The sequence below is a fragment of the Arvicola amphibius genome, chromosome 3 (assembly GCF_903992535.2).
Source record: "Arvicola amphibius chromosome 3, mArvAmp1.2, whole genome shotgun sequence".
NCBI classification, from domain to species: domain Eukaryota; kingdom Metazoa; phylum Chordata; class Mammalia; order Rodentia; family Cricetidae; genus Arvicola; species Arvicola amphibius.
In genome coordinates this window covers 79,646,755-79,662,959 of record NC_052049.1, presented here as the reverse complement: position 1 = coordinate 79,662,959, position 16,205 = coordinate 79,646,755, and the positions used below count along the sequence as shown (strand labels likewise).

General features: G+C 38.7%; 1 protein-coding gene across 1 annotated transcript in view; it reads left to right on the top strand.

Moving 5' to 3' along the window:
* Positions 1 to 2,114: 2,114 nt before the first annotated feature.
* Positions 2,115 to 16,205, top strand: part of Cntn5 (contactin 5) — a 481,109-nt gene continuing 467,018 nt past the window's right edge. Inside the window, exons 1-3 of the mRNA XM_038322119.1 lie at positions 2,115 to 2,142; positions 2,984 to 3,205; positions 15,840 to 15,963. Coding sequence (XP_038178047.1) covers positions 2,115 to 2,142; positions 2,984 to 3,205; positions 15,840 to 15,963 — 374 coding nt within the window. The remainder of the gene's footprint in view (positions 2,143 to 2,983; positions 3,206 to 15,839; positions 15,964 to 16,205) is intronic.

Below are 16,205 nucleotides of genomic sequence, written 5' to 3'. Positions count from 1 at the left end.
TATCTTGCAGTCAGAATTCAAGTCCAATTGAGCCCTGCATTCCCTAAAATGACAGCTCAGGCCTTTCCCCTGAGCAACATTTTCTATGGCTGCTAGCTGGATGAGGGGATTCTGCAACTGTGACAGGGAGCCTGCAGGTCTCTAAATCTACTTTTCTTCCACTCTGCATTAAAGCAGATGCATGCTGGCCTTCATTTCCACTAGATTAGAGCTTCATGGAGGTCGGGAAGATGATCAACAGCAGAATATGGAGGAAGTGGGGGACAAGTAGTAACAAAACATAATGATATATGTCTCTGAAATTATGACAATTTAGACTATTTCTTTGCATAATTAACCAAAAGTAAAAAAATGTTAATGAAGTTTCTTAGTTTTCTACTAAGTTTTATACTTACCTTGATTAAAATCCTAAGCTCACATTTTTATAATTATTTCATATTTCAGAGGAGTTGACATGTTTCTCTCTGTAATTTGTAAGCTAGCAAGGCAGGATGCACGGGCCTAATGCTGACAATTACTCTGAAAGTGAAGACACTCACAAGTTAGGCCATAAAGGAAAATCCTTATTCTATTTTATTTTCCTGGCAAATCTACGTGTTGCCTACAACTTATGCTTGCTTTCTTATTCTAAAAGAGATGTTATGTTTCCCTTCAATCTATTTTTCAGTAAACTTTGCTCAAAGGCATTAGCTATTACCAGGTAAATTTGATACACCTTCTTCAGGCTGTGGAAGGCTTTAGCCTTCTCTAGGCTAAAGGACACAGATCTCTTCTCAGTGATGATACTGAGCATGCTCATTTTAAGCATGGAAAACATTCAAAAATATATCTTTCTTGACTTTCAGAAAAATTATATTTGCGATTTTACAGTAGAGAAATATTAAATTTAATTTGATACTTTAGCACCTAACGTGTTATTTCTAAATCATGGAATTGTTTCTATATCTCAAAATATCTGTCTGAGGCCCTGAAGTGATTTTAGATAATTTTAATTATGAGAAAGCTTACTGGTAAAACTTGACTTTCATCTTACATTTAATTAGCAGGCATTAGCATAAAATATGTTCTCTGAGCAATCTTATGATTCTTAAAAGTATCCCAAGATTGGTGCTGGAGATAAGGTTCAACAGTGAAGAGCAATGGTTACTGTTTCAGAAGACCTGCGTTCGATTTCCAGCACCTATCTGGCAGCTTGCTACCATGTGTAACCCTGGTTCCAGGAGATTTGGTATCCTGTTTTGGTCTCTATGGGCACGAGGTGTGAATGTGATGCACACACTGACATGCAGGCCAAACACCCATATACATCAAATAAATGTTTTATAAAGTCTCCCATTCTTAGCAAATTGTTCAGTTCAGTTTATATTAGAAATGTGAAAATCTAATGTGTGTCTTAATCTCATTCTATTCAGATTGTTTTCCAAAACTATGCACTAAAATTATTACTGTATTAGTCAAGGTTCTCTAGAGGAACAGAACTTATAGAATGAGTGTGTGTGTGTGTGTGTGTGTGTGTGTGTGATTTATTAAAATGAGGTTCTGTGGTCCAGCCATTTCAACAATGGCTGCCTAACAATAGAAGGTCTAAAATTATACTAGTTGTTCATTTCATGAGACTGGTTGCCTCAGCTGGTTTTTGTACACACCAGAAAACCAAAGAAGTATACTCTAGTGCCAGTGAAGAATGGACTTGTCAATGAAAGCAAGCAAGCAAAGAGAGCAAGCTTTCTTCTTCCATACACTTTCTATAAACTGCCACCAGAAGGTGTGAGCCAGATTAAAGGTGGAGCTTCCTACCTCAAAAGTAAATCCATTAGCATTAAGGTCATGAGTGTGGTGGCTGGCAAGTGGAAGGCACGGTACTGTAGAAATAGCTGGGAGCTACATCCTGATCCAGAGTCAGGAGAGGGCAGGGGAGAGGGGGGAGGGGGAGGGGGAGAGGGAGAGAGAAAGAGGGAGAGGGAGAGAGGAAGAGGGAGAGAGAATGGGCCTATCATGGCCTTTGAAATGTCAAAGCTCACTCCTAGTGAAACCTTTCCTCCAACAAGGCCACACCTACTAATCCTTGTGATCCTTTCAAACAGTTCTACTCCCTTGTGGCCAAGTATTCAAGCATGACCCTACGGGGAACACTCTCATTAAGTGAGACTACCACATTATTTTCCGAGCACATAATAGTTCAATATATTTCAGATGTTATGTATACTTTTTTCTTTTCATCATATAACACAATTTAAAAATTAAATAGAATGCAAATAAAATATTTCTTAATAATGAACAAAAATGGAAGATTCATAATATTATATCTTCTGTTTGATATTAACTTATAGAAATTATAAAACATAACATAAATTCCATAGAGATTCTTTCACCTTTAGTAGGTAATTGAGGACTTCTGGGGGACTCCAAGGGATAACTTTTAGTGTAAAGAAGGTGAGCGCCACAGTAGAAACTCCTGTATGGCATGATGTTTTCCAGCCAGTGACATTTCTGTCTCTGTGTATTTCTCTTTGTAGCTATAAAACATAAGCGGGAATAATTTTCCCAATTTCGGTAGTAAAGAAGGCACTAAATTACCCTACATGGAATGGATTAAAGCAAGCTCTAAGTATATTCAAATACTTGTGCAAAAAGGCTGCGTCTTTAAACATTTTCTCTACCCTTTCCTCTTTCTCTCTCATTCCCTCCCTCCCTTATTCCCACCATCTTTTCTTCCTACTCTCCCATTTTATATCTCCCTTTGCTTTCCTTGCTCTATTTCTACTTCATTTATTTTTTTCATTCTTAATCAAGGAACATATTACAGCAATTAAGGATTCACAAAATATTCCCAAACCTAGCTGTTAGGCTCTAATGGTTTTTTTCCACTTTTAATGCTAGTTTGAATTAAGTTGTTGCAGATTTCCAACAATCTAGCCAGACATAGACAAAGGTCAATCACGGGCCTTGGGTTTGATTTTGTGTTGCTGCTTCCTTTTTGCAGAGAACTCTGAAGCTCTCTCTGGTGTTCCCACTTCCTATGCTGCATTGCCGAGAATTAAGAAGAGTTCGACCTCATCTGCCTTTGGTTCCAAGGTCAGGCCGCGGTACAGCAGCCCTTCATTAGGTACCCTGAGTGTTTCTCCCCCGAGCTGGCGAGGGGCAGCTCAGCAGTACCACCCTCCAGTCAACCTTTATCACTCATCGGATGCCTTCAGACAAGATGGTAAGTGCAGAAAAAGTTCAAAATAGCATGACTTAGGCAAGGAACACATCATACACTGCTAGGCTTCTCGAGCCTCCGTATTCCCCCAGAGAAAGGTGAGTACACTATCCATACATTCCGCAGCCGCACTATGCAGGACAATCAGATGCGGTTGGGCGTCGACTAAAAGCAGGAACTCATTTAATGGTATCAGGCAGGAGCTTATGTATGCTTGTGATGAGGGTAGAGAAGATTGGGGTGGGTTGAGGCGGAGTAAGAAACAAGGGCCAATAACATTCTGCCACTCTAATAGTGGATGGGCAGAGGTGGGTCTAGGTTGGGATGTGCTGAGTCACTCACATGCAGAAGTCGTAGCCAAAGGCAGGTCTCCAAACAAGACTGCTATGACAGGTCTTAAGGCTGCTGCAGTGACAAGAGACTTGTGCTTCGCTGTGTTGTAGGGAGAGAATCAGCTTTGGGAAAGCAGGTGAAGTTTAGAGGAGTTTGGGCTCAGTGTGTCTAGGCCATCTGGGAATGCTAGAGGTGTATTTAGGAGAGTTGGAGAGATGAACTTCTTCTTCCCTGATTGTCCGCATTTCAAATAGGTAGTTCTCTGAGTCCTATACAGATTACTGTTTGTAACAGTGGGGGAGGGTGCTGGTGACAAGATGATCTACATCTAATAGGAGCAGGCTCTGAACTTACAAATGCAACTTCCTAAACTGCCTTGCTGGAAGACAAAAGGAAGTCTGCAGGCTGTGGGGACGGAAGAAAAGACCACTGGGTAGAGGAGCCTGTTAAAGCTTTTGGTTTCTATTCTAAACATTTCTTAAGATTCTCAAAAAATTGTTAATTATTCTTAGTACCAGTAGTTATTTAAAACTAAATTTCACCAGGCAATGGTGGTGCACGCCTTTAATCCCAGCATTTTGAAGGCAAAGGCAGGCAGATCTCATGAAGGTCAAGGCCAGTCTTGTCTACTGAGCGAGTTCCAGGACTAGCTCCATAGATATTGGGAAATATTGTCTAAAAAAACAAAACAAGAAAGAAAGAAAGAGAGAGAGAGAGAGAGAGAGAAAGAGAGAGAGAGAGAGAGAGAGAGAGAGAGAGAGAGAGAGAGAGAGAGAGAGAGAGAACTAAATTTCAGAATTAATAGTCTGAAAATAAAAGCATTTTTTTTGAATGGCAGTTTGACAATGAGTATCAGTAGCCTTAAAACAGACATACTGGGGATTGGAGAGGTGACTCAGTGATTAAAAATGTGTAGTGGTCTTACAGAGGATCTGAGTTCTGTTCCCAGAACCCACATCAAGCTGCTCACAATTGCTTATAACTCCAGTTCAGGGGAATGCAATCCAGGGAGAGTCTCTGGACATTCACACACATGTGCACAGACCCCTCACACAGACATATACACATATCCAGAATTTAAAATAATGCGAATCTTTAAATAAATGAAATAAACACGTTAAGTGTAGTTTTATTTCTAGATTTTTTTTTTAGTAAAACAGTGTTAAGTATAATATACCACATATCCTAAGATTGTATGCTTATATTTAAACTTTATTTTTTTTTTATTTTTTTTTTTTCGAGACAGGGTTTCTCTGCAGCTTTTTTTTTTTTTTTTTTTTTTTTTTGAGCCTGTCTTGGAACTAGCTCTTGTAGACCAGGCTGGCCTCGAACTCACAGAGATCCACCTGCCTCTGCCTCCCGAGTGCTGGGATTAAAGGCGTGCGCCACCACCGCCAGGCTAAACTTTATTTTTGAGTGATGAATAAATAACCCAAACGTTACACTTAGATACCAGTTAAATTAATAACCACTCTATAGTTATTAACATTATGGACTGAAAAACATTTTCTCCTTGTTCCTAAGTCTGTCATTGTTAGACATATTACCTCATTGGGTTAGCTAGCAAGGATGGAATGGCTCTTGCTTGTGATTATTAGCAGACACAGTGACATGATTTAAAAATAGCTTATCTCACTCCATTTCTCCAAGAAATATCTGCTATAGATACCATTGTTGCCTCCTGGAGGAATGAAAACCAGGGGTGATACATGCCTCTCCCAGAATCCCCTTACTAATAGGCTCCATACACAGCTCTCCTTAACACTTCTACTGAGCAATACTGAATATCATGTCTGACTGAGGACAGATAAGATATTTGAAGAAACATTTTCTAGAACTTTATGTCAAAGATTAAAGTATCAACTTACGCTGTATTACCATATATAAGTAAGCTCATTATTCATGGTTATAAAAATCATTCCCTTACAAGGCATTCATCCCCTGATGCTGGCCTTTACAGCTTATTCACATAGGATTATTTGACCATAAACATATGTCTAATGTTAAAATACTTGACATGGGTTTTAAAAGTCCCATTGCATTATGTTTAATTTCCCTTGTCACTGCTATTAAATTTGTGCTTTGGAAATTTCATGCACGTATGTAGTACATTGTGAGCGCTATCTATCCCAGCACCTCCAAACCACTCCCAGCACCTCAGCCCATTTGCTTTATCACACCCGTGAAATTTTGTTTCGTAATTGCCGAGTTTAGCCAGTCACTTGTGTGACTATGGATTTGGAGATTACCATTAAAGCCTGCTGGGTATGTCATAATCAGACAGATATACAATCAGGATTAATCATTTTGAGGGCAGTGTTATCTTATTGGATTAGTTAGAAAGTATTGAGTGTTCAGAAATACAAGCTTTGCATATTTGTCTTAATTTCTTACAAGCTGCTAGACTGATGTTATGTTCTCTTACAGCTAATAGAAATTAAGGTAACACTAAAATATGACTAAAATATAGACAGAAGATCTGAAATAAAATAAATGCAAATTATAAAAAAATCAGTATGCAAAAGGGCATAAGCTAGAGTCAGGCACTGTTAAAGAGTCTGTTGCAACCAGCTCTCTTCACAGTATGACACCTTTATACCTGCTGTGGGCCTGTCCTACTTTGGACTAAGTAGTGACCAAATACATTTATCAGGGCTCTCTAGAAAAACAGAAGTGACGGAATGAGTGTCTATCTGAGGAAGCAAGATCAAATGCCAGTGCAGGAATAGACTTGCCATGGAGCATGGGGACTAGCCAGTGAAAAGCAAGCATTTCCTTCCTCTGTGTCCTTTTTTTATAGGGATGACACAGTTTTAGCGTGGGTCTTCCCACCTCAAATGAGCCGTTTATGAAAAGTCCTCACAAGTGTACCCAGCAGCTTTGGTTACAGTTAATCTAAGATGTAGCCATGTGACCAACATATTCAATGAAATAGTTTTATTCTTTCTGGCAAAACACACACTTTTCTGTACTGATCTCATTATGAGTTTATTACTTTGTATGGTGACTTGTAACTCAAACATTACTACAAAAACATTAATGGTTTTTATTCTGTTCAAGTAATGATAAAGTGATTTTGTATATCTGCTCTCCTTAATCTCTTTTAATCACATACACACACCAACTGAGGATCTTGATAAAAGTGCAGATTTATTTACAGAAATCAAGGGAAGGTGCAGCCATTCATTTACAAGAAATTCCTGTATTTCTATCTCATATCCATGACTGTGTCCCATGGATTATGCTTTGAGTGAAAAACAAGTCTCTAGTCCCAGGGATCCAATTTAGCCTAATTTAAAATTTCTTCCAATGTAGTTTAATTCACATTTTAGAATGTTTGAGATAATTATAAGAACTTTCCCTGACTCTTGCTTTCTCATCTGAGTATCTGATACATCTTGCCTGGATGTGACTGAATTCTTTTTCTGGGACAAGAGTCTGACATATGGTTTTTGGCAGGTAATTCCCTTTAGCTTTGATTGAGAGTCAACCTGAGGTTGGCAAGCTCTTGTGAAAAATGAGAAAAATAGCAGAGCCTGAAGAGGAAGCCATCCTGACCCTGCCAAGAGTCAAGCCAGAAGGATGTGCCACAGTTTTCCTGATAAATCTAAAATCCTAGTTTGCTGGGGAGAAAAAGGAGAAACAGTTTAACTCTGCAGTAAACATCCAGCAGAAACTCACACACAAACACCAGCAAACTTAGAGAATGTCTGCTGTAATACATGTCTCAGCAGACACTGGAAATCTTGTGTATCTTTTTTTACCCGTGGCAAACTAAGACTATGAAAATGAATAATTTATTTTTATGTGATAGAATGGCTATATCCTAAAATATGATGGTGGTTATAAAGGTAGTGTGATGTCAGCCCCTTAAAGTCGTTAAAATGTGATGTGAGGGGCTGGACAGATGGCACAGCCATGAGGAGCGTTGGCTGCTTTTCCAGAGGACCCGTGTTTGTTTCCCAGACCCATATCTAGTATCTCACAACCACCTGTAACTCCAGCCTAGGGGATCCAATGCCCTCTGCTGGTCTCTGTGGGTACTTGCACACATAAGCTTTACATTCACATGGACACATTTACATAAATGAAAAAACTTAAATATATGTGTGTGTATATAGAAGACATTATTCCTATATGGTTCAATTTTAAAACATGGCAGAAAAAGTAGACTAAAGTACTTTCCTCTCAGGATAAAGGGGGGACAGGGAAGTTGTATCAGGAGAGAAATATAGCAGACTTTGACATCATGCTATTTTGCTTCTTAAAAGGTTTTTGTCTGCTACAGTAGTTCAGTGGGAAACACCTGTCTAGCATGCACGAGTCCCTGGTGTCACTACTCCAGAAACAGCTGGACCTGGATGGAGCCAATAACTGAGGCAAACGAAAGTCCCATGTACTAGCCAAACTTATTCACAGTCTCTGACAAATTATACCCGACGGTAAATAGGAACCACATGAGTTAGAATCACAAGTCACACATGGCAAAAACTATTTTCAATAGAGGCTTATAAGTAAGTCACAATAGCCAGTTTTAGTGAATAATCTGAAGTAAACTCACTCTTATCTACTACCCCAGAAGTCCCGAAACACATTCCAAGAATAATTCCATGCTTTGAAGATATTGAGGTCACGAGACTATTGTCTTGCTCTCCTGGAGTTTTCTCACAGGCACTGAAGCGACTTCATTCTTGGAAACATTTACATAAATGAAAAAACTTAAAAATATGTGTGTGTATATATGTCTGACACCTGGGTTCAATCCTCAGTGGCACAGAAGAATATAAACCAAATACGTAGATACCAATAGGCTTCTAAAGTGACTCACAGTGACTCCTCAGCCTCTCATGTGTATCCTGTCTCTTGCTCTTATGGTCCTAGTTGTGAACTGGTGTCCACCAAACTGACTGTGACAAAGACATGGAAGCTAACTCTGAACCTCACATTACCAAAGAACCCAGCTCCCTCTTTCTTGTCTTTTCTGTTGTATTGCTCCTTAAGCAGAACAAGGTCAGTTCATCCTCAGCGCTCCCCATCGGTTAAGACAATTAACAATAAATGAGATACAGCATCCCAAAAATCCCCCAGGAACTCAATCCTGGGGAACAATCATTTGATAGAATTCACAGGAAGACCTACTGTCTACGTTGTGAAAAACAGTCTTAAGAGAATCAGATCAAACCTCTCCTTGTTTCCAATGCCATCGAGACAGTGTGAAAATAAACCCATCTCTTTCTCCATGCTGCAGGTGTCATCCCTCCCTAAGCATACTTCTCTATTCTCTTCTGAGTATTACCCTCACACTTGCATAGTGGAAAATTTTCATACATTTCATCTATTTTAATTTTCTGTGTCATCTTGTGATCATCCTACATCTGGATACATTTTTTAGGCAGCCAATCTCAGTAGTCAGCCACGAGTTGTTTATTCGGAACTTAATTATGCATTCTTTTTGTTCTCCTTAATATTCTGTGCAAAACCCACTTTTTAGTTCTATTTGTTACTTTAGCAGATGCTGCAGAAAAGGAAAAAGCAAATGTTGCAAGCTGAAGAGATAAAATTATTCTTTCTACTATTTCACTTAATCATCTACACTAAATGTGCTAAATTTTATCTGATTAAAATTGTGAAATGTTTGAAACACAAAGTGAGTTTTGTGACTACATATTAGCTTTATTAAATTTTAATATTTTGCCTACTTTAGTACTATTTTTAAAGATTTACTTATTTCATTTTAAGTGTATGAAAGATTTCCCTCCATGTATGTCTGTGTACTGCATGTGTGTCTTGGGCACACAGAAATCAAAAGAGAGTGTCAGATTCACTGGGATTGGAAGTATAAATATTTGTGAGCTGCTGCTTTGTAGATGATAGAAAATGAACCCAGGTCCTCTACAAGAGCAAGAAGTACTGTTTTGGGTTTTTTTTTTTTTTTTTTTTTTTTTTTTTTGGTTTTTCGAGACAGAGTTTCTTCTGTAGCTTTTGGAGAAGAGCAAGAAGTACTGTTAACTGCCAAATCATCTTCCAAGCTCCCTACTTCAATACTTAAATGATTATTATTTACTTATTTTTTTGAAGTGTGTGCTTGTGTGTGAAGGTCACATAACAACTTTGGGAAAATCATTCTTCCTTTTCACCACATGGGTTCGTAGACTCCAACTTAGATTTTCAGGCTTGGAGGGAGGCACCTTCACCCACTGAGTCCCCAAAGTCATAATTTCTTCTATCAGATTCCTCCCCTTGTATTTTCAATTTTCTTAGTGAAGCATATCCTAAAATAATGAATACATGATTGTGTAAAGAATCTTAATGTTCTTTCATTTGAAATACCTTTATTCTGTTTTAGTCTAAAGTTGATAGTATTTTTTTCTTAATACTTTAATTATTTTCTGGCTTTTCTTTTGACAGGTAAGAAGTTTATAATTAAGTTACCAACTTAATTATCTATTCTTTATGAATGAACTGTCCACAGCAAATATTTCTCTTCTAACTCTTGGTATTTTATACATTTGTCACATAGCTTTCAAAACTGTACTTTTTAAAAATCTGTCAAATATTTACAGAATAATTTCAAGATGAGAAAGAATCTTTTCCAAATGTGCAGTATTCTCCTCTTGCCCTCATAACCTACTTCTCTTTTACTCATTTTTTGTGCTATCTCTAACCTTTTTCTAGGATATTGATATGTTTCATCTAGAATGAATTACTGTTCTTAACACTGACTTAATCATTTTGTGGCATTCTTAGTCTATACTTGGATTTGGTATTTCTTCCTTCAGGTACCTGGACTATAAATGACATTTAACTCATTTAATTCCTTCTGTTTTGTATGTTTTTCTATTCTGGTAAATGGCCCAGTCACTAGACCAAGCTGCTCTTACCTCTAGGTAAGAGGAAACTTCATGGTGTTTCTAGGCAGCTATGCTAGGATAATTGAGATTGAGCCATTATGACAAGAGACAAGAACACTTGATTAAGGTCAGAGTCAAGGAGCTCCTCCTACTTTTGTAATCCAGTGTTTTGTAGTTTCATGTGTTCGGCCTTCTAATCTACCCACAGAAAGTACAGGCTTTATGTTGTAATAATCATGAAAGCAGAATGTACTGAGTCTTGTGTGAACACAGGGGCCAGCACACCTCACATGGCACATGCTCAGCAGTAACTACAGTGGGGAAACAGTATTCGATCAAAAGTAGACTAGACATGGGGGGGAGTCCAGCTGCAGCAGTATGTTCAAGGACAGAGTGGACAGAGGAAATCGCCTTGTCTTTAAGAACTGTGCACATAGACAATGCTTATAGAAATGTCTGGGTGACTAAGGAATTTATTAATAAATATACTTATTAAGGAATGTAAACTTTTTATCTAAGTTAGCAAAAAATCCCCCAATAAGGCAGTGGAGTGCATTATTAGCAGCAGTTGCCTGAGAGACCTCTGAGCATCTAGACTGTAAACAGTAATAAAATATCACTTATGGTAGGAGTGGAGTAAAAAGTGTTAGAAGCCTGTTATCACACTTACAAATATAAGTGTCTAGAGGAAAACAATAACAGCAGGGGTAATGTGAGGGAGTCTCCCATACTCCTTCGCAGGCTTGCTCGGTCAAAGCTCTAGCCATAGCATTTCCCACTGGATTCTCATCGCTGTATTGAGAGCAGATCATGATACACCTTCAGATTACTCTGCTGGTGTGCTGGTGTAAGCCATAAGTTAGAGGTAACCAGCAGGCAAAAGGCTTGGCCTCAGATGTGACTGTCTGAGAAATGATAGGAAAAGCAGTTACTAGAGGGAATGCCCTGGTTTGGAAGGCAGTTTAGAATGCAGGGAGACACACGAGTAGCTTGCCATCATCCTGATAAACACCGATGCAGGAAACAGGAAGGAAACCTTCCCCATGAACTTGAGTTTGGGAACTCATAGAGTGCTGATTTCTTAGCTCGTCTCGGCAGTGATGATATTGGCATCTGGGAAGTTTGGGAGGAAAAGGCTGTGTTTCAAGAGTTAGAAGACTGGATTGAGTGTGATCTAGCGCAACATTCTAGAAGGCAGCATGTGGCTTCTGTGGCAAAACAGCATCATTGTAGTTCTCCAGAAAGCTTCTCCAGCAAAGCGAGCGTGCCCCTCAAGTCCTAGCTGGCTGAAGCCCAGGAAATCAAGTGATCCCTTAAATCAACTATCTGAGAATCCCCGTGGAAGAGCTCCAGCCCAGGGTCACAATGGGTAGCAGGTACTGCTATGCTCCATTAATGTTTGGGTGTGGTACTTTCCTTGTGGAAGAAGTCTGGATTGTCTAGAGACCAAGGTGATAAAAGAACAGTACTTTAATGTACACGGTGACCCTGAGAATGCTAAAGATCCAGTCACTGGAATCCATAGGACAGCTGAATACCATAGCAGACTTTGCATAAGCAGGAATTCTGTTTATAATTATTAGAAAATGATTTCACTTATCTTTTTACATGTAAGATATTTATAAGTATAATGACTATATCATTGTGAAACCATACAAACTATACACAACTCACTAACTTTTGTGAGTACTTTTGAAAAAGTGAATTCTTTAAAATTATATTACCTAAAAACTTGATGTTTGGGTTACCAATATCACACACCCAGATCAAATTATATTTTAAGTCACTTTATTCATGGGAATTTTATAAAAAATTAAAACAAAATTTTTGGTTATCATCTGTTATAGTTTCTCCTTGGATGTTGCATACTTGATTAAATAATATTTTGGATAAATAATTTCAATTTTATCTCTCCATTAAATTTTGATCATTCTATGTGTATTTATATTGCAATGCTCATGAATTTCAATTAAGAATAATGAAAGGAAAAAAAAGAAAACAGAATGTTAAAAAATTCACCCCTCAGTTTACGTTTTGGTATAAAGGCTGTTTGGAGAATAAATAAGAGGGGTTTTTCAGGATGTGAACTCAGGATTTCATGAGGGATCACTGAGAATCTCCCTCCTGATAAAGCCAAAAAAAAAAAAAAAAAAAAGAATAATGAAAGGAGTTCACAAAGCATGTGCTCCTAGGATAGCTGAAAAAGAGCTGGGTAGATGTGTAGCCAATTGCTCTCAACACAACCTCATCTCCTAAGTTTGCTGAGCCTATAGTGGCCGAGGTTGCTTACAAATATCTGAGTGGGAAAGGACATATTCTATGTAGCATGGCTCTCTGATTCATACACACATTTTAAACATCTCCAGTTCATGCTACTTTGATCTGCCCACCTGGCTCCTGCTTACCTCCATAGACACCATCTCTTGCTGTGATGGGGAGCTATCCAAAAAGAGAGTAAGAATATCTAAGGCCATACATAAAAGAAGTCCTATTTTTCTGAGTTAGGCTTATTTCATTTAACGCAGGATTTTTCTGAAAATGTCATAATTTCACCTTGTGGATAAATAAAATCTCATTGTTTATTTGTGGCACATTTCAATTACTAATTATATATTTATGGCACATTTAAGTACCCATTGTGTATGTGTGGCACACTTTAAGTACCCATTGTGCATTTGTGGTATACTTTAATTACCCATTGTATGTCTGTGGCATATTTTACCTATATTTGTGGCACACTTTAGTTACTCATTGTGTATCTATGACACACTCTGAGTACCCATCATGTATTTGTGACAGACCTCAATTACCCATCCTTCGGTTGACGGTCACCTAGGCAGATTCTATATACCAGCTATTGTAAATAATGCAGTATGAAGTAGATCACATATAATTTGAAGCAACTCTCTCGAGGGAAGTCTGACTAATAGTCTAATAATTCAAAATAATGTGCACTAGCATAATAAGCTGTAGAAACTGAGTACTTTATTGATAATGGTTAAAACTTTACAATAGTAATGTATTTTTTTAATTTAAAAAAATGCCACAATGCCAAAAAAGAAGAAATTAGGCTTAACTCCGCAATTTAGCATTCTATATACTTTGCTCTTGTGATTTTATTTCCCATTATTTTTTCTGTTGTTTGGGTTGGTTATGGCCTCATTGCGACACATGAAATAGTGGCCAGTTGGAAAAGGGCTCAGATGCTCTGGAAACTGACGGTGATACACAAAAGTCATTCTTAACTTACACAAGGTCATTGCCGCATACAGGTGATTTTGCTCATAACATACAAGCACATTTTTCTGGTTTGATGGAGCCTGCCAAGATTTTATTTCTCTTGCTCTATGTTGACAGTTAGCAAAATTTAGTTTTAAAACTTTAAAACATTAGTAAGAGCCGACTCACTATGTAACTGGTGTAGTAAAGTCTTCTCTGAGGATTTCAGGGATTCATTTTTCACTTGAATAAAAACAATGCTGACATCATTAAACACAAAATACTTTAAAAGTTAAGGCTTAAATGGAGGGAAGGAGAAAGGGAAGGAGGAAGGGAAGAAGGGAGGGAGGGAGGAAGGGAAGGAAGAAGTAGCAGTAGAGGTTAAGGTCTAGATTACAAAATTCCCAACCTTGATACCTTTTCTCTCTCTTTTTTTCTTTTTTTTTTATTAAAAAATTTCTGCCTCCTCCCCACTTCCCATTTCCCTCCTCCTCCCCCCACTCCCCTCACCCTCCCTCTACAGTCCAAAGAGCACTCAGGGTTCCCTGCCCTGTTGGGAGTCCAAGGTCCTCCCCCCCAATCCAATTCTAGGATGATGAGCATCCAAACAGGCTAGGCTCCCACAAAGCCAGTACATGCAGTAGAATCAAAACCCAGTGCCATTGTCCTTGGCTTCTCAGCAGCCCTCATTGTCTGCCATGTTCAGGGAGTCCGGTTTTATCCCATGCTTTTTCAGACCCAGTCCAACTGGCCTTGGTGAGCTCCCCTTAGATCAGCCCCACCGTCTCAGTGGGTGGGTGCACCCCTCGCGGTCCTGACTTCCTTGCTCATGTTTTCCCTCCTTCTGCTCCTCATTAGGACCTTGGGAGCTCAGTCCAGTGCTCCAATGTGGGGCTCTGTCTCTATCTCCATCCATCGCCAGATGAAGGTTCTATGGTGATATGCAAGATATTCATCAGAATGGCCATTTGATCGGGCCATTTCAGGTTCCCTCTCCTCAGCTGTCCAAGGAACTAGCTGGGGACATCTCCTTGGACACCTGGGAATCACTCTAGAGTCAAGTTTCTTGCCAACCCTAAAATGGCTCCCTTAATTAAGATATAAGCTTCCCTGCTCCCATATCCACCCTTCCTTTATCCCAACCATCTCATTCCCCCAAGCTCTCCCCATCCTCCCCTTCTCACATTTCTCTCCCCATCTCCCCTTACCCCCATCCCACCACACCCCCAAGTTCTCAATTTTTGTCCTGCAATCTTGTCTTCTTCCAATATCTAGGAGGATAACTATATGTTTTTCTTTGACTGATCATATATCTTATGTTTACCTATTCTTAAACATGTAATATACAAATCTTTCAGAATTTAATTTATATATCAATTATATATATTAATTGGCTACTTGTGTACATGTGTATTGATCATAATAAAAATGTGTCTATTTGTTTTCTTATACTTGAGCCTTATGTAAGCAGCACTTCCTGTGAATGGGGAACATATATACAGGATGAACTGTGTACTTTGGCACATACCTGTAATTCCTGTCCTAGGGAGATCAAGTGGGGCAGATGATGAATTCAGGGCTAGCCTTGATTCTTTAGGGATACAACTATTGATAGTTTGCCTAGCAACAGGGCCTGGCCCCACACCCTTGCACAGACTGGATGAACGACTTGGTCTTAATGCATTAAAAGAACAGAAAGGTTGCAGGAAAAATGATGAGATTATATGAAAGAAGTTGAAAGGGAGGGAGTAGGAGGTTATTTGGTCAAACCACATTGCTTAATTACTTGCTAATTTGTAATAGTAACTGAAAATTATATTTTAAAAATAGGAATTTAAATCAAAAGCATGAAATGGACAATTCCTTGTCTATATCTCTTATGGCACAATATGAATCTGGAACCTTTCCTTATTTTTTGTTACCTTTAGCATTCTTAGAATTTCGCCAACTTTGGGGAATTTTGAAATGCTATTATATTATTTTATTTGTGTCTGAGAGATTAAAATTATATATATGCATATATATATGTGATGTTTGCCTCTTCTGTATCACACATTAAGATCAATTTAGACGGTAAGAATATTGTAGCACTCTGCAAGGCATATTGCCTCTACCTCCCTTCAGAAATGTGACTGCTGAATAGAAAGGGGTCAAGAGATTTAAATGCAGTAGTCAGGGGTGGATTGACCTCTGCGCTGAATCATTTTAAAGTGCACATCTTTTGTTCTTTGCAGACAGTGTGAATTATGGGCCAGTGTTTGTGCAAGAACCTGATGATGTCATTTTTCCAACGGATTCTGATGAAAAGAAGGTAGCTCTGAATTGTGAAGTTCGTGGCAACCCCGCTCCTACTTATAGGTAAAAATTAATTATGTGTTGATTTTCTTCAGCTTTAAAAAATTCCTCAAGAATGGAAGAGACAGGGGGAGTTTCTGAGTTCAAGTTCAACCAGGGCTACATAGCAAGACCCTTCCATGTGTGTTTGTGTGTGTTTGTGTGTGGGGAGGGGGCGCGCGTGCGCGTGCACTCACGTGCATGCATGCATGCATTTTTAAGAAGTATCATAATGCCTTGCATAATTTAATGTATTTGTTTTCTGC